The 19,084-nt window shown below is 41.7% G+C and overlaps 1 protein-coding gene across 5 annotated transcripts in view; it reads right to left on the bottom strand.

Annotated features, from left to right (window-relative positions):
- Positions 1-1,095: 1,095 nt before the first annotated feature.
- ano3 (anoctamin 3) overlaps positions 1,096-19,084 on the bottom strand; it is a 58,131-nt gene continuing 40,142 nt past the window's right edge. For all 5 annotated transcript variants that reach the window (XM_042221924.1, XM_042221923.1, XM_042221922.1 and 2 more), the window contains 16 exons: positions 17,483-17,604; positions 16,549-16,683; positions 16,371-16,467; positions 15,793-15,853; positions 11,476-11,558; positions 11,225-11,365; positions 8,471-8,635; positions 8,254-8,290; positions 8,031-8,142; positions 7,642-7,699; positions 7,238-7,335; positions 6,820-6,974; positions 6,526-6,678; positions 5,275-5,425; positions 5,002-5,191; positions 1,096-4,512 (listed from right to left, as the gene is read on the bottom strand). In XM_042221924.1, coding sequence (XP_042077858.1) covers positions 4,330-4,512; positions 5,002-5,191; positions 5,275-5,425; positions 6,526-6,678; positions 6,820-6,974; positions 7,238-7,335; positions 7,642-7,699; positions 8,031-8,142; positions 8,254-8,290; positions 8,471-8,635; positions 11,225-11,365; positions 11,476-11,558; positions 15,793-15,853; positions 16,371-16,467; positions 16,549-16,683; positions 17,483-17,604 — 1,941 coding nt within the window. In that variant the 3' untranslated portion in view covers positions 1,096-4,329. The remainder of the gene's footprint in view (positions 4,513-5,001; positions 5,192-5,274; positions 5,426-6,525; positions 6,679-6,819; positions 6,975-7,237; positions 7,336-7,641; positions 7,700-8,030; positions 8,143-8,253; positions 8,291-8,470; positions 8,636-11,224; positions 11,366-11,475; positions 11,559-15,792; positions 15,854-16,370; positions 16,468-16,548; positions 16,684-17,482; positions 17,605-19,084) is intronic.

The raw sequence follows: 19,084 nt of genomic DNA, 5'->3' as shown, positions 1-19,084 counted from the left end.
TGACTATAATAACTGCAGCTCACTGAATAGTTTCTCTTTTTCAGACCATTCTCTGTAAACCCTAGACACAGAAAATCACAGTGGATCAGCAGTTTCAGAAATACTGAGACCAGCGCGTCTGGTACCAACAACCATGCAACATTCAAAGTCACTTACATCACCCTTCATGCCCCATTCTGATGCTCAGTTTGAACCACATTGTTGTGTTGACCATGTCTACATTGCTGACATGTGATTGGCTTTTAGATGTATGTGTTAATGAACCTTTTCACAGGTTTACCCAATCAAGTGGCTGGTAAGTGTATTATTACTACTCAAATGTATTTAGAGTGCTGCAGGATAGTAGATATCTGTTACTGCTACATTGTTTCAGTCGCTGGTTTTTCCCTCGTCTATAATTTGATTCTGTTTTTGGGTGTTTTGCTTCCATTTCATTAGTTTTTTGTCCATTAGTGGCATTTTTTTTCCTTCTATAGATCTGAGGCTTTAAAGTTTTTCCATTACCACATGGTCTAGCTCCCCCCACATGGAGCAACAGTACTAGAAGATAAAAATATCTGTATCCACTTTTGAAATGCTATTCTCCCTGAAAGGCTCAACACTGACATGAAAGTCAAACCACAGCTTTCTAAGTCAAAGAGGTGAAAGGATATATGTCAGTGTGGGCGCCAGAAGAGAGGAAATACTCAGAGTATAGAATATCAGTCATCGGGGCTCAAAGTAAACGAAACCGTACCATGTTTCTTCTGGACTGTTTAGATTTCATTGTAAAAAAATGAAGCCTAATGTTAACCAAGACGACATAAACGGAAAAGCAGATAGAAGAGAAGCAGCATTTAACAGTAACATAGTTGTGGGGGGAAAATACCCCTGCCATACTCAAATAGTGGGTTTGCTACAGAAATGCAATCTTTTTTAACAATATGTTACATGAACACTCTGTGGCCAGAGGCTTGGTGGTTTATGATAATAGTGAGGAAAAAAGAAAGAAAGGGGGAAAAAAAAGCACCCTTTGTGCCTATAGCTGATATTCTTCACACACCAAAGGCCTTTTCTCTGCTGTTTATAAGAGAGACAAGAATGAAGCGAGCAGAATTGATTTAAAAGATACAATCCATGATTTATTACAGAAAAGAGTGATATCCAAATTAGTTTATGTTACATTGTTTCTTTTTTTTTTTTACATGTAAACAGGAACAAAGTAAACAATGTTATTGATACACTTCATGTCACGACTGCTATCGTCCTATTATACAAATAAATCTACGGGCTTACGTCACTGTGCTTCAAGTACATCATTGCTCAAGCACAATCCTATTAGGAGGCATAGAACAGAAAGCTTAATCCCCCTCCAGACTGCTATATTTTCAGAGATGTGCAAGGTCACGCTATTATTACTTATTATACAATACCCAGATTGTGCAATTGCCAACAGTAGAAAGCATGAGAGACACCTTTCCACCACTGTACAGCATTAGTATCAGTGAGGTGAACTGATGAAGATCCACCCAGAAACGATTAGTAACTGGGCAAGCCAAACATCCAAGGTCATGTAATTTTTCATTCATAAAGTGCCCCTATTCCCTTCGGTTAAATGCTTCAGCTGTTAGAGTGTAAGCGTGATTATATGTCCAAGCGGAGGAAGTCTGAGGTTTCACATGTTTTATCAGACTCTGCGTAAAATTCCCGGACATATTTTTTAAATGAATCAGTCTGGAGATCATGCTGTTATTTTAGAAAATACTGCACCAGTATAAAATCCTGCCACATCTAGAAACACACCGGTCCTTCCAGAAACGATCAACACTAAAAAAAACAGGGAAGTGATATGTTTAAGACGCAACTTTACAGAAGTTAGCTCTGCTCAAAGCAGTAGTTAAGTCATGCATACTCCACAGCACAAATGTACCAGTACATTTATGACTGTTCAAAATAAACATAGCATTCAAGGATAACAACATGCATAGATTTTAGGTGTTCACATAGCAGGGAGGATACTCTGAAAACACTGACTACTTTCCTAATATTGGAATAAGATTTGAAAGCAAATATCTCTCTCTCTGGTGAATGAAATCGTGAATCGTTGGACTGAATGTGACCCGAAAGGAGTTTTTTGACCAACAATCTGAAAAAAAAAAAGCCAACTAAATGAAGTATGTGAATGTGTTCCATGATCTTTGATCTGCTCTAACATACAGCAAAATAATAAAAAAAAACAAAACATGCTTATTATTGTGAGTGCGCATTAGAGTCATGCAAAAACATGGCAGTGCAAAAATATATATCTAAAAAAAGCAGAATACCTTTGATTGCATCTTAGAAAATATGATAAAAAAGTTGATCATTGCAGACATTCAGAGGACACCTGAGACAAGTGGACGTAACGTTTTCTATCTGAGGGTGAGAACGAGTGAACTTGCACGTGATAGCACAAAATAAAATGTATAAAAACATTACGTACGTCATTAAATGTATATACAAAAAACAGGCAAAGTAAAATAAAGAAAGGAGGACAATCCTTGCAAAATGAAGAATGTTGTCATTGTTGTGCAATGCATTCAGGGTAGAAATTTTCCCTTCAGATGTTAGATTGGTGCAGCTTTTACCTTTACAGTGCATAACATTTTTACATTTAACACCACATGATCAATATGATGCATTTAAGTTTGAAGTCCCCATCTCAGTTCACATCACACACCCTTTAACTCTTAAACTCAACAGCACAGAGAAAGGAAATTATCCCGACTCAACCTCGCAGGTCCAACTATACCTGCCACGATGCCTATTTTCCTGAGTTCATTAGGCAAAAACACACTTCTCGAATCCATGACATCAAATCTGATCACAATATAAAAAAAAGGCAATGTCACCAGTCTGCAACTGAATAAACTCTCGCGTCCATTTGATCAAAGATCAGACAGCTGCTGAAACCGTGTGTCTCACTGTGTGTTTAATAAAAGTCTGCAACAGAAGCTTGTAGCGTATTATGCGAGCGAAGAACAGTGGATAGAAGTTCGTTTCAAAACTGAACATCCAAGCCACAGGTATTTCTAAGTGATCCAAGTTTTCAACCACGCTTTGGGGCTTCCAGCAGCAAATGAAAACCAGACTGCGAGGGTCAGAGCGGAAGAGCAGATTTGTGGATCCTGCATGCGAGCGTACACGTTACGTTAGGGCGTGCGCTGCTGACGTCAGCCGAGATCCGAGTAGGTACACTGCGGCGTGACTCATGTCCAAAACAAATCCTAAACGGAGAGTTCAGAGAGTCTGCTGCAGATCAGGACAACAGGATGAGGAGAGAGAATATTTCTTGCACTTCAAAGAAAAACAAAAAAGCACGTGCTGCACAACACAGGCACACGTGATGTTCGGTGACACAAACTGTGGTACGCGGCCATGTTGTTACACTGTAGGCACAGTCAAATTGCACAGAGTTCACATTTCCTCAACTCGAGACAGTCAAGCTCAGCGGTAGCACAGAGATTAACACACAGCTCACACTGAGTACAGACACATGTGAACCAGGCCTCGAGACAGGAAGTTTGTCTATCGAAAAGGTACAAAGCAGGATTACCATGCACTTCTTGTGATGTCTGAGGGAATACTTTGTCAGATGTACTAAATGGATGCTAACATCCTTTACAAGGAGTGCTTTTCAGTTTTGTTTTGTTTGTTTTTTTTCCTTTGCAAATATTAATCAGCATGCTTCAACAGCAAATATACATTTAGGAAGCAAGAACAGAGTCATTCTTATTTGGTAGCCACATCACCAGAATCACTTTGCAACAATAAAAATGCCACTGTAGTTCTGTCACACAGAAGTGGCTCTGCTGATGTTCACGAAGGGTTGGGGCGGTGGCGGGGGAGGGGATACATGGCCATGCTGCGAGCTGCACTGGACTGCAGAGTCAAAGCAAAGTGGTAGCTGCCACACGGAGAGAGAGAGAGTGCAGGATGGGACAGTGAACAGTGCTGATCTGCAGCCCTTGATCTGCATAGTAAACATTACAATTGCAAAGTTGTTTTTGTTTTTTTTTCCCAGCTAAGCCACAATGCAGCACAGACCCAAGGGCACCCTGTTGGGTGAAGCCAGGTAAGGGATGAGGGCGGAGGCAGAAAGGGTCAGAGCCAGAAACCGGGAGGTGGAACAGATGGCAAAGGAGTGGCCAGTGCCAGATCTGGGGAGGATCTCGAGAGGGTGTCTTTGGTGTACAGAATCAGCCATCAGTGAAGCTAGACTCTAAAAGCTAACACATAAATAAGCAGGCAGGGGAGGTGGAGCTTGCGAGCTGAGGATCGCGTAGCGGAGACAGGGTGAGGGGATTTAAGCTAAGGCCACTCGTGGTGATAACGCTTCCCATTCTTCTTCCTCTCCTTCTGCAGATGCTCGAGTTCTGCTTCATACATCATCTCTTGCATCAGGTACTTTTCCCTCCTCATGCGATCGCAGAGATCCTTCGGCATGTCTGGAATGAGGTATGCTATGAAGGACTTGATCCCAAACACCAGGTGCTGAGGGAAGATTAAATTATTCATGAGTCAACATCCAGAGAAATCACGTGCTTTAGATGCCAATTTTGTTTTGGTATTAGTGGCGCATGCAAGAGTAAAAGTAAACCCAAGGAACTTCATATGCCCTTCTATCTTTTATATGTAGTGTAGTGTAGAATGTGCAAGGCAGTGTTGTCAAGGGAATATCTTGCATGGCAACCATGTAATTTGTGATGGTTTTTATTTATTTTTTTAGTTGGTCGGCTTTGAATGGTAGAATTTTCTCAGCCTTCTCCAGGACCTTGATTTAATTAACCCATGAAAATCACTTAAATTGCTGCTGTGAGGTTTCGGTTTCAGTCTCAGCACATAAAATAATTAAAATAAAACATTTGCAAAGCTACAAAAATATTGAGGCTGACTCAAAGTGGCACAGCGTAAGAGGATTTAGCTTCAGCTGCTTGTCCTGCTTGTAAACATACAGAAGAGAAATGGCCAATGGATACAAACCTCAAAGACGATGATGAATGCCAGCCTGGCAGCCAAGACATGCCAGAACTGCAGAGTGAATTCGTATGGCACTGTGTTCCAGGGCGGCGCTCGGTAGTCTCTGTACCTGCAGTATCCCGAGTGGTTTCTGTTATTCAGCTCACCCATGTCAAACACGGACAGGCTGCTGTTCACGTAGCCTTGCAAACACCTGCGAAAGCAGACGGCCATCACGTAAAACGCATAGGCTACATACAGGGCACTTAAAGGTTACACGCTGTTTTTAAGGCTTACTCATTGCCATGGTGGTGCCTCTTGTTCACACATGGGCCATATTTGAAGGCGTAAACAAAGCGGGGGATATAGTCTGAGGTTATGGCAATGACGAAGGCGTTAGTGATTACTGCCAGCACACCAATACCTTCGAGAATCCCGTGCCAGATCCCTGACAGACAAAACAAAGAAGAAAGAAAAACAGCTGGTATGTTGGTTTAAACCTGGGTGCCTTTATCTGCAATGGCTGACATGACCAGCATACCATATTTTGCTTTATAAAACACAGACTACATCAAATACTGTAGGCACCGATAAATTGATATGCTGATTAAACATTCATGCAGTGAATATGAGAATGCAGCTGACAGATTTATAATAATAAGGACGAGGCCATCTTATTCAGTTGTTCTTGCTCCCTTTTTAACCAATAAACTAAAGTTTAAATTGCAGTAAATTTATAGGTTGCACAGGTTTTTGTTTAAAGCTTCTCCCGGGGTGAACAATCCTGCTCCTTCTCCACCTACCGATCGTGGGCATAGTAAGCGTCATCTAATTGGCTCGCTTCTGATCAGAGAAACTGAAGGTGTGACAAGACTCCATATTAGCGATAAGGTCACAAATAACAGAAATGAACCTTTTATGGTCACAGTTGTTAGCAGTTCCTGACATGTGTAGCTCAAGCTCTATAAGTAACAATTTTCAAGATGCCATTTTTACTTCACTGCACTCGATTTACTTCTGCCTTAGTTAATAATGTCCCCGAATGCGATTGAACAGCTTCCGGTAATGGAGCATATTGAATTACACAAAATGTTTTGTTTTGTGGCAGTTGAATGAAGACAGAGACAGTAGATAAAAAGGATCTCTCCTGCTTATCTGCCTTAGATCTGTGTGTGGATGATCAGGAAATGTCAGCCTAACTCTTCAAAGGAGCTTAGCTTGCTGTGTGACTGACACATAATGTGTTCATTACAGCGGAGGAATTTCTAAATGTTTCAGGGTGGATTCCTCCTTTAATTACAAGGAAACATGCCACATGAATCACTGGGTCATATGGCAGTTTAAGGATGCAGTTTGTAATCGTATGGGGAGATGGGCTGATGAGAGGGGAGGTGCAGCATATGGAGTTGCAGAAGGACAGGATATGGAAACATATCCATCACTGTAGGAGAGGTCATGTTAAGCTAACACAACATTTTACTGCTGGAAGAAAAAACAATAATTAAAAGTGACTCTGATCCAAGAAGATGTCGTGTGAGCCGCACAGACCTATATCAGTGGCTCGAGCAGGCATGGGTCTCCTCCACTGAGTGACAAATTTGTAGGCGTCAAGACGAATCTCAATGATGTTGTTGAGCAGAGCGAGGAGAGGAGCCAGCGGGAAAGCTGCTACAAAGATGGTGGTGAAGCCAAACTGAAGAACTGCAGCGGAAAGAATCATTCGGATGTCAACACTGGCACGAAAAAAAAATGCTGAGGCTTGAATAATAGCCTGCATTTGCATGGATTATTTCCTTCTCCAGAAAGTCAAAACACAATTCTTAGTAGGAGTGCATTTTTTACCCATTTCGAGATATTCATCCACAAGCCCATGGGCGTTCATCGGCTGCAGATTCCAGTCCTTGTCCCACTGAGGAAGCTGGGCCTTATTCTCTACATTCTGCCCTCCACCACCTCCTTTCTTCATCTTTCTACGAGACCACCAGTTCTGCAGCAGACTGAAAACATAGAGAGTAGCAATAAACCCTGGCAAAGCACTGTGCTCTGCAGGAACTGTTTTACTGAGCCACATGCGAGAGAATTTGATGTGCTTCTTCAGGAGAAAAATCTTTTCAAATGCAAATGAGCTGAAAGAGGAAAAGCCATGCAGAAACTACATACGGCCTGTTAATTGCCATCACTTGAATTCACGTCATTAAGCTTCATGTCATTTCTAATAGTTCATAGACAAGAAGGCGTGCGATTATAATGAGGCACTTACGGATAACCGAGCTCCATGAAGTTGTTCCAGATTTGCTTGAAGAACATGATGACTCCCATTTGCAGACACAGATCAATCAAACACCCACTTGGGTGACACTGAGAAAAATAGATTTCAATGAAAAATAATAATAATACAAAAACCGTATCATTCATATTTCGTGCCTAATAATTCAGAGCTAGGAGCAAACTCTGGGACACACTTGATCCGATTCCATTTTTTTAATCATTAAAATTGAAAATCACAGTAATTATGGGGTGAGATTAATGGTTCACATGCAGGCGGATCATTAGAAAGATGAATTACTCGAAATTTCTAAATATATCCCAAAACAGAAGGCACTAATCAGCCCAGTCACTGCTGACATAATCACCTACTTACGTTTGATGGCTAATTGCACTCACCTCCTCCAATCTCCATCGACTAAAGAGTTTATTGTATTTTCCAGGCCTGCCAGCAAACCTGATCAAATTAAGACGGCCAACATTAGCTGTTGATTCAATCAATGTAATAAATATAATAATAATAATAAACTTTGAGTAGAAAAAAAAGACACTTAGAGGTGCTAATTATGTGCAACAATCCGTGACCTAGTTACACTTGTAGGCAGGGCGGCATTTTGTAACTGCTGAAAGATGAAACACCCAAAAAACACGATTTCCCCGGCTGAGGAGGGGAAGGGAAGGAGTCTTGGCTTGGTCATGACTGGGAGTTTGAAAGGAAACATCTTTGCACAATCCCTCATTAAAGTCGGTGTAAACAGTCACTGTAAAGTTTATGGCAGTTTGCCTACCTTCCAAGGAAGAAGGCGATATAAAAAGTGGAGCTGTTTAAATTCACAAACTGGAACAGGAACATCTTCAGAGCAAAGCTGTTCTCCCACTCAGACTCCGTCCGTGGGTGCTCTAAAAGGGGAGGGACAGGGGTTTGTTAGGCAGATGGGTGAAGAGAATAAATAATGTGCAACCAGCTGGGAAGCCAAAGATAATGAAGGCACAAATGCATGAAACACTCACCTAAATTAGTCAGCAGATAGGCCACCTTTTCATACACCTGACAAAATGATAGTACACATCAGTGTCAACAGGAAAAGGTTGAGGAGGGTAATGATTATGAGAAACAGAGGAAGGCTGGAATGAAAAAAAAAAAGTCTTAAATAAGTGCTGAGTGAAGTATTTATGGGGTAGCAAATGCGAACGTGGGATGTAGGATGATGCTCGTCCGGGCACCCACCACATTGAGAGACATGATGATCATAAAGTTGATGCAGACACCGGTGCCAGAGGTGGCGAACTGCCAGTTCTTCTTCACAAAATACCAGTTAAAGGAAGCAAACTTCTCCATCGCAATAAGGCGGAAAACCACTACAGCAAACACTGCTGTCAGAACGAGGGAAATCTAAGCAGAGGTGATGGAGAGAAGACAAGCACAGCAGAAACGATGAAGAACCAGTACGATTAACAGGGTGAAAAAAAGTTTTGAATTTATCCTATAAGGAAGAAGTGTGCCATAAATATGAAAAAACTGTAAGTTTAGAAACATTTAACTATTTAGATGACAGATAATCAGAAGCAACATATACAGTGGGGCAAAAAAGTATTTAGTCAGCCACCGATTGTGCAAGTTCCCCCACCTAAAATGATGACAGAGGTCAGTAATTTGCACCAGAGGTACACTTCAACTGTGAGAGACAGAATGTGAAAAAAAATCCATGAATCCACATGGTAGGATTTGTAAAGAATTTATTCGTAAATCAGGGTGGAAAATAAGTATTTGGTCAATAACAAAAATACAACTCAATACTTTGTAACATAACCTTTGTTGGCAATAACAGAGGTCAAACGTTTACTATAGGTCTTTACCAGGTTTGCACACACAGTAGCTGGTATTTTGGCCCATTCCTCCATGCAGATCTTCTCGAGAGCAGTGATGTTTTGGGGCTGTCGCCGAGCAACACGGACTTTCAACTCCCGCCACAGATTTTCTATGGGGTTGAGGTCTGGAGACTGGCTAGGCCACTCCAGGACTTTCAAATGCTTCTTACGGAGCCACTCCTTTGTTGCCCGGGCGGTGTGTTTTGGATCATTGTCATGTTGGAAGACCCAGCCTCGTTTCATCTTCAAAGTTCTCACTGATGGAAGGAGGTTTTGGCTCAAAATCTCACGATACATGGCCCCATTCATTCTGTCCTTAACACGGATCAGTCGTCCTGTCCCCTTGGCAGAAAAACAGCCCCATAGCATGATGTTTCCACCCCCATGCTTCACAGTAGGTATGGTGTTCTTGGGATGCAACTCAGTATTCTTCTTCCTCCAAACACGACGAGTTGAGTTTATACCAAAAAGTTCTACTTTGGTTTCATCTGACCACATGACATTCTCCCAATCCTCTGCTGTATCATCCATGTGCTCTCTGGCAAACTTCAGACGGGCCTGGACATGCACTGGCTTCAGCAGCGGAACACGTCTGGCACTGCGGGATTTGATTCCCTGCCGTTGTAGTGTGTTACTGATGGTGACCTTTGTTACTTTGGTCCCAGCTCTCTGCAGGTCATTCACCAGGTCCCCCCGTGTGGTTCTGGGATCTTTGCTCACCGTTCTCATGATCATTTTGACCCCACGGGATGAGATCTTGCGTGGAGCCCCAGATCGAGGGAGATTATCAGTGGTCTTGTATGTCTTCCATTTTCTGATGATTGCTCCCACAGTTGATTTTTTCACACCAAGCTGCTTGCCTATTGTAGATTCACTCTTCCCAGTCTGGTGCAGGTCTACAATACTTTTCCTGGTGTCCTTCGAAAGCTCTTTGGTCTTGGCCATGGCGGAGTTTGGAGTCTGACTGTTTGAGGCTGTGGACAGGTGTCTTTTATACAGATGATGAGTTCAAACAGGTGCCATTCATACAGGTAACGAGTGGGGGACAGAAAAGCTTCTTACAGAAGACGTTACAGGTCTGTGAGAGCCAGAGATTTTCCTTGTTTGAGGTGACCAAATACTTATTTTCCACCCTGATTTACGAATATTTTTGGTATAAACTCAACTCGTCGTGTTTGGAGGAAGAAGAATACTGAGTTGCATCCCAAGAACACCATACCTACTGTGAAGCATGGGGGTGGAAACATCATGCTATGGGGCTGTTTTTCTGCCAAGGGGACAGGACGACTGATCCGTGTTAAGGACAGAATGAATGGGGCCATGTATCGTGAGATTTTGAGCCAAAACCTCCTTCCATCAGTGAGAACTTTGAAGATGAAACGAGGCTGGGTCTTCCAACATGACAATGATCCAAAACACACCGCCCGGGCAACAAAGGAGTGGCTCCGTAAGAAGCATTTGAAAGTCCTGGAGTGGCCTAGCCAGTCTCCAGACCTCAACCCCATAGAAAATCTGTGGCGGGAGTTGAAAGTCCGTGTTGCTCGGCGACAGCCCCAAAACATCACTGCTCTCGAGAAGATCTGCATGGAGGAATGGGCCAAAATACCAGCTACTGTGTGTGCAAACCTGGTAAAGACCTATAGTAAACGTTTGACCTCTGTTATTGCCAACAAAGGTTATGTTACAAAGTATTGAGTTGTATTTTTGTTATTGACCAAATACTTATTTTCCACCCTGATTTACGAATAAATTCTTTACAAATCCTACCATGTGGATTCATGGATTTTTTTTTCACATTCTGTCTCTCACAGTTGAAGTGTACCTCTGGTGCAAATTACTGACCTCTGTCATCATTTTAGGTGGGGGAACTTGCACAATCGGTGGCTGACTAAATACTTTTTTGCCCCACTGTATGTAAACAGGAGAAATTAGGCCATGAGAAAGGGCTAATACACGATTTCCTTTGAGTATGGTCTTTGTCCAGCAGGGGGAGATGTTACACCACTGCAAAAGCATCACACTGTTCTAATTAAGATGGCACACAAAATAACTGTGAGCTTACACCGAGCCTGATTCCCAAAAAGACAGATTATTCAAAGGTTAAAGGGTTTACCATGAAGAATATTCCGGACACAGACACCATGAGCCGACTAAGCTTGTCTGAGAAAGGCTGGAAAGGCTCGGGCTTGCCGGAGATGGGGTTAACTCTCTCCATCCTGGAGTACTTGGCTTCAAACTGTGGCCTCAGCTCCTCCTGATTAACAACACATATTCCAGCATTGTCTACTGAACTGTAGCTCTCTTACAGCATGAACACCTTAAAACTGTGAGGTAATCATATATTTGAGCATATGTCTAACATACCTCTTCCTCCTCCCAATCAATAAGATCCCAGTCATAAGTCAGTTCTGCCCTTCTTCTTTTCCAGAACTCAAGGAATACAGTGGCTGCAGGAGGGATCATGAATCAATCACGTTATTGATCATTTTTGATGTATACACTATAGCACAGCTAACTGCAAAGAGGAAGAGGCCATGCAGAAGCAAACAGCACATCATAGTCAGATATCCTGGGTGAAACAGGCTGCAGTGACGTGCACGGCCCAAGATGGAGACTGATTACAGTCATCAGTTCACACTCACACTGTGGATGTCAAGTTAAAGGAGACTGGCAACAGCAAATAGGCTTTTTCTTGTTCAGTGCACATCCTCAAACTGTGTCTTTGTCGAGCAAGCTCCATTTTGGGTTGAGAGACTTCTAAAGTAAAGCTTTTTGTGGGATGACTTCAGACTGGAGGCATTGTTTCCTTTGTGTCAGGCTCTGTTGTGACTTGAGGTAAAAAAACAACGTCGGAAATTATGTTCTTTTTCTGTCAAGGCTTTTTATGTTTTCCGCCTTGAAAATGTGACAAATGTGTAACAGAGAAACGGGGGCTTTTATAAACGTGCACACAGAGGAATCATTTACATAGATCCACATGTTGGAAGAATTTGGCTTCAAAGTCAGTAAAAAACTGAAACTTTATCATGTATGATGGAAAACACAATGTAATTCTATACATTAAGATGCACAATTTGCTGGATTAAGACACAATTGTTGCAGTTTTACCTCTGTTAACATCACAGTGGATTTTAAATAAAATAACTAAGACTGAACTGCAGACTTTCAGTTTTAATTCAAGTAGTTTAACAAAAGTGATGCACTAACTGTTTAGGAAATTTAAAATATTTTAGACAGATGTCTCCATTTTCAGAGGCTCAAAATTAATTCTACAAACTAATGTAATTTGAAATATAAGGACTGTTTTTATTATTTTGGTGAAAATCCCGTACACTCAACGACTGCATGAAGTCTAGAACCCATGGACATCACGCTGGGTTGAGATGGGTCTCTCTGTCGTCAGTTTTGCATTCAGCAACTGAAAAGCGCCTCGGCTGGGTTGAGATCATGTCACCTATTTCGCCATTGAAGAATATCCTATTTTTACAAGTATTTGGCTGACTCTAGGCAGAGAGTACAACCCTGCACACTTCACAGGTCATCCTGCTACTTCTACCTGCAGTCAGATCATCATGAAACACCAGTGTCCCAGTTCCAATTGCAGCCATACATGCACATGACATAGCACTGCCTCTAACATGTTTGACAGATGTGGTAGCTTCAGATCATGAATTGTTTCTCTCCAGCTGTATAATTTTCTGTTCCCATCATTCTGCTACAAATTCATCTTCCAGGTTTCACCTGTCCAAATATTGTTTCCAAACTGCGAAGGCTCTTTTTTAGATGTTTCCAAGTCTTTCGAGTCTAATCTGGCCTTCCTGATCTTGAGTGTAACTAGTGGTTTGCACTTGTTGTGGTTTGCGCCTGTTGTAAACACTTTTATTTCCTTTTATGAAGGCATCTCTTGAGTGTAGATCTTGACAGTGACAGTCTTGCCTCGTTGACAGTATTCTTGGTTGGATGTTGAGAAGTTGTTTTTCTTAACTAAGGAAAAAAAAAAGTCTGTCATCACTAGGAATGGGTACCGGTATCGGTTCTGACATAAACGGTAGTAAACAGACCGAAAAGCAGCGCACATTTCGGTGCTTTATTTCGGTGATTTTTTCCCCTGAGATGTCATACACTGTGGATTCTAGCCAATCATTTTACATTTCCAATGATAGTAGGCGGGCCCAGGTACGTACGTTCTTTTAGAGCAGAACTACAGAGTAAAAATGCCCAAGGCGAAGCGGTCAAAAGTCTGGCTGTACTTCACAGCAAAAGATGCAAACTCAGCAGCCTGCAACAAGTGCTTTAAGGTGATACTGTGATACTGTGCAAAGGAGGTAACTCCTCGAATCTGACGACGAACCTGGCGACCTATAGCCTTTTGTTAAAAGCCGAGAAATGCGCCGTATTTGATAGCTTGCTGCGAGACCTCACACCGGGCACATCTACTGCGGGTGGGTTGCCTGTTATTGGACCCGGAGTTAGCAACATCCCCCAAAAACACGAAGAGGAGAGTCCTGGCCCCTAGCCCTGCCAGTGTAGCAGAAATGATGACGGATGATGATGGCAGCAGCAGCCGTTCTTCTCTGCGTGAGTAGCTTAATGTTGTTCGTGTGTATTTTACGTTGAGTAGGCTAACCACGTTATTACATTAATGCACGTAAGGTGAACTAGCAAACACCGTCGTAGTTACATGAGGCTGTCTTCTTGTTTGATGGCAGATACTCCCTTCACCCTGGCCAAAAAGGCTAAAATGACCAAAGGAAAAGTGGAAAACAGCTAAACATGAGAGGTTTTTGGACAAAGTTGGTGTTTTTTCCATTGATTAAGCACTGCTTCCAGCCAAGAGTGATACCATAAATCCCCTATAGCTGCAGAAAAGGCTAACATTGTTATCTTTTTACAAAAAAACATCTGCACATGAGAGGTTTTTGGACCAATTTTGTGTTCTCCATTCTTTAAGCACCGGTTCGAGCACCGTTTGAGCACCGGCACCGTTTCAAAAGTGCCGGTTTGGTACTGGTATCGGATAAAACCTAAACGATACCCATCCCTAGTCATCACAGCCTTTAGTAGTCTTCTGGGGTCTTTCTTGTTATTTTGGTGTTGCTGAGCTGACAACACCATCTGTTCAAGTATGTAAGATTGTTGATTTGGCTGCTCCTGAAGTTTTTATGTCTTTTCAGTCCTCCCTCACTTGCCCTGAAATCTCATATTTAAGAAAGACAAAATACAATATTTTTGAATGAATTTTGAAAATTATTTGTCCTGAAAGAACAAGAAAACCGATCTTGTCCAGTTTGTATTGTAAAAATGAGCGATGCTTAAGTCAGTGCTTTTGTTAAACCCCTTGAATTGAAGCTGAACGTTGGCTCTTCAATCATATCTCGATTGTTTGATTTAGAAGTCACTGTGCTGTAGTGCAGAGGCAAAACTACACAAATTGTGTCTTTGTCCAAAATATTATTGACCTCACTGTAGCAGTGATACAGTTTGTGTATTAGTTTGCATTAGATATGCACACAATGTGGTTTTTATAACAGATTTCCAATAAAATATATAAATATGTGGTTGGTTCTTTGTAGCCTCACAATGGCTCTCATTTATCTATTAAAATGTTTTATCTTTGGGGATTTTTTTAAACCTCATGTGGTTTGTTTTGCTTTTTTTCCAGCACTGTTTTAACTCAAATTATTAAAAGCCTGCAGATTAATAAGTGATAAATCAAGCAAACAAACCAACCAAACAAGTGATATATTTTCTGTGAACTTATTTAATGTAGAGTAAAATGAGAAAGACAAGAGGCAAAAAATGCACCAGAGTTTGAATCCTCAGTCAGAACAACTTTAGCCGCTCGTAAAGATGTTGAAGTTTAATATAGCTTGACCCACTTTTGTTTAAAGAGAGAGAAAAGCGGCCTTCTCTGATGCCTACATTCAATCCCTTGGGCTAACCAATTTTTCATGTCTATCTCACACACACTCACTAACACTAACTCCAGACTTTGAGTGCACTCACTCAGTGGTGCAGTGCTGCTAACTTTGGTCCAGATAGCCAAAAGCTTTTATGCAGGATTTGGAGCTACAGACCTCAGTTAGTGCAACTGTGTGGACATTCTTTGGCTTTTGAGCTCTCATTATCCTTCACTTAGTCCAAATAAAGAACAAATTGTGTCAATTGCTCCCTCTGGCACAGGTGATTATTTACCTCCTTGACAGATAGATGGATCTGGGCCAGCCGATGCACTCTAATGCTCACACTTCACGTTACAAAGTTATTATAGCTGTGGGAAACGTAGCTGCAATATATGAATATCACGGTGCAATTCTACAACCTTGACAGCCGAGTGATATTCTGCCCCTGGAGAAATCTTTAATTATCAAACTAATTACATCAGAACTGTACTGGAAGTACAAGTGTGGAGTCAGAGAAGGCGGACTGAGATTTACTTACTGAAAAACACATTACAGACTGAAGATCTCTTGTTTGTCTTGTTTGTGTACTGCAGAGTGTCTTGTGGACTAAATTCTCAGTTGAAAAACTTAATACGTTTGGGAGAGATGAGTGGAGAGTGGAAACATGAGCACTCGAGTATAAATAGAATCAAATTCCAGTAGGGTTGGTATCGGGCAGAGAACAAAGCTTATGTGGAACAACAAGAAAAAGCCACCAACACAAACTGCTTCTACGCACCCCAAATAGCCATGAAGATAGCGAAGAATACAGTGCCACCGTTGTCAAACAGATAGGTCACCTAGAAGCACAAGCACACGGAGCGCTGCTCTTAAAAAAACAAAAGTGAAACAGAATACATTATCAATATCCACAGCCCCAATTTTACCCAAAAAGATCTCCAGGCTCTCTGACAATCAACATTTTTGAGTTCAGGTCCCAACGCAGGAGATTTGTTAAAGAAATCATGGTTTTAAATAGCATCAACTGCCTATAATAATGATCGTACAGCTACAGCCACCAACTGATTAGCTTAGCTTGGCATGCAGACTGGAAGCAGGTGGAAACAGCTCACTGGTTATTGTCAAGTGGGAATAAATCCACCTAATACTTACTAAAAAAAAGACCTAATTTATTTAATCAACATTAAAAAAGTCAAATAAAATAAAAAAAACCTAAGGTTTCACCTGAAGAACCAGGTTCACTGTGTCCCCGTTTCTAGTCTAGATACATGTCTGCTGGCATCTTTGCAACAGTTTTGAGAAACTCTAAGATCATGTAATGTTGTGCATATGGAGAAATACCAAAGCTGCACTGACCTTTGCATATACACAACTGTCACTCAGCGTCCAAGGCTCACAGTTTTCCTCACACATGGGACACATGATGGTAGTGTTGGCCTCGCAAATCTCTTTACTGGGGAGAGAGTAAACCAATAAATGCCATCATCAACCGACACGATGTTCGGACTTACATGGCATAGTTGTGTGAACTGACCTGATTTGGCTCGCGTCCATGGTTAAAAGACCATAGAGGAAGACAAAAACCCCAACCAGGGCAGCGGGGATTAACATGCCCGTGTACCAGCCCAACCACGCAAAGTACAGACCGATTTTCTCACCAAAGTATCGCCTGGGAGAGACACAAAAAAAATAGAGTGGAGAAAATTCACCAATTAACTGTGACGACTTAATTAGACTTGACCGTGCCCGTTCAGTGTGGAGTTGTGGGCGTCAGTGGTGCACTGTGAGATGATCACAGCGGCTTAATGGATAGAAGGTTGAACGCTAAGGCTGGAAAATAATCGATGATCCCAGCAAGCTTAAGCAAGACATTTATTTCAAAACTGCTCTCGTAAAGATCCAATACAGTGTAAAACCAAAAAACCTCTCCAAAGTACTTACTAGAACCTCGAAAACCTAATGACTTTCACACTGTCTGTCACCTGTTTAATGCATACAAAGCTGTGAAAATGACAAGGTGTGCTTCAGAGACAGTCATCATTTCAACTCCCTCTTGACAAGAAAGTGAAAATAATATTTCCCTAAATATCAAACCATTCCTTGCCACTCTCATGTTCCTCGTAATAAGATGGATATGACAGACTTGACAGATGGTGATGAAATGCAGAGCTACCAAGGAAGCCGGAAACTAAAGCGAGTTCATCATCAGCTGTTAAAATAGCTCCATCACTTCAGAAATAACAGACGTGCTGCGATGTCAAGGAGTTGTAGATGAGACTGCTCCTCGTGAGAAATCTGTGATCGTGCAGACTTCAAACTCCATTTAAACAACATATCTTGACTGTGATCAAAGAGAGGATCAGCAACATAATCAGGACGCGGTATCTCGCGTACGACGCACACACGTACACAATGTATGTGTACGAAAACAGCTCGTGATTTGTGTCACCTGCTTTAAAGCTGATTACCTGATGAGATCCAGAGGCTGGTATTTGTACCACATCCCCCAGCGGGCCCAGCGCTCATACAGAAGATGCCTGTGGTTCTGGGCACCGTGCGTCTTGATTGAATGTCTGCTCTTGTAACCGCCCTGATGAGACAAGAGAAGAAGAGTCTAGACTAAAAATTTTTTTTATATCCTTCAGATATAATCAGCCGATAAGAAACACAAAACATACCACATTTGAATTTTCACACTATCCCCTGCATTGTTGTTTTTTGTGATGTAGTGAAGTACTACCAAAGCTACTCCTAGATTTGCTGCCTTTCATTTAAAGTCAGGTTCTCTCCACCTGCACCTCTGTGAAGCGCACCGGAAGTCTTTCACAGTGTAAAAATGATGTACAGTACTGTGTAATAATCTTGAGCCGCACCTCATTTCTTTACATTTCGATTCAGAGGTGCCAGACTTGCTCGTAATTTTGAAAGTGGTCTTGAGCAATTGTTTTCCAGGCTTTCTGAAGGTCGAAGGTTTTCTTTGTACATTATCTGCTTTTTCAAATATCTTCAGTCCAGTTCTCGCACCTGACTATTTTCAGAGGAATGTTTTGTTTGTTTTGTGTCTACATACAACAGCCAGTTAGCAAAGAACCAATTTCTTTAGGTCTCTTTGGTGAGCCACGTACTGTCCACAAAGGCCTCATCAAAATCGGTGTTAGTGTACAACACTTAGTGTCTACAGCTAATTGTAAACTGTGGCGGAGGCGCTGTCTTGGTTTGGGGCTGCATTTCAAAATTGATGGATTTATGAACTCAAAAAGTATCATCAGATTTGATCCACCATGCAATACCATACGGAAAGCATCTTATTGGCAGCAGCTTCATTTTTTAGCATGACAATAGTTGTAAACATAGTGCCAATGCAGTAAAAGAATGCCTGGACAGAAAAACACACAATGTCTCACAAACTGTGTAGGATCACCTTTACTGAAAACAAAACAAAAGGCAGACAACATTCAAAGAAGAGCTTTGAATGTGATCTGAAAAAAATCTGTAGCAATATTCCTGAAGATGGGACAGCACAGTGGCAAGGTGTTGCCTCACAGTGGGTAGGTGCTGAGTTTAATTCCAACATCAGGCCAACGTCTCTCTGTGTGGAGTTTGCATGTTCTCCCCGTGTTTGCGTGGGCTCTCTCTGGGTACTCCACCTTCCTCCCACATTCTCTTGTCCAAAGTCAAGACATGCAGTTAGTGGGGTTAGGTTGACTGGTAACTCTAAATTGCCCATAGCTGTGAGTGTGAATGGTTGTTTGTCTCTATTTGTTGACCCTGCGACAGATGGGTGACCTGTCCAGGGTGTACCCTGCCTCTTGCCCTAAGACAGCTTAAGGCAAGAGGCCCTTTTCAGCCCCCCTGTGACCCTGAAAAGGATAAGCAGAAGAGAATGGATATTCCTAAAGATGACTTTATGGAAAAGTCATCTTCAGATAGAAATTCTAAGAAAGTTTGACTAAGAGAGTTCAAACTTTGAAGTAAAGGTGGTTATGCCAAATACATATATATATGTATTTCTATGTATGTTGTGAGTACAAGAAAATAATTATTATAACATGATGTGTTAAATTTGTTTA

Source organism: Haplochromis burtoni, unplaced genomic scaffold, assembly GCF_018398535.1.
Source record: "Haplochromis burtoni strain Fernald_Lab_line unplaced genomic scaffold, NCSU_Asbu1 Contig_77, whole genome shotgun sequence".
NCBI lineage: Eukaryota > Metazoa > Chordata > Actinopteri > Cichliformes > Cichlidae > Haplochromis > Haplochromis burtoni.
The sequence above is the reverse complement of the archived record's forward strand: the minus strand, read 5'-3'. Positions and strand labels throughout refer to the sequence as shown.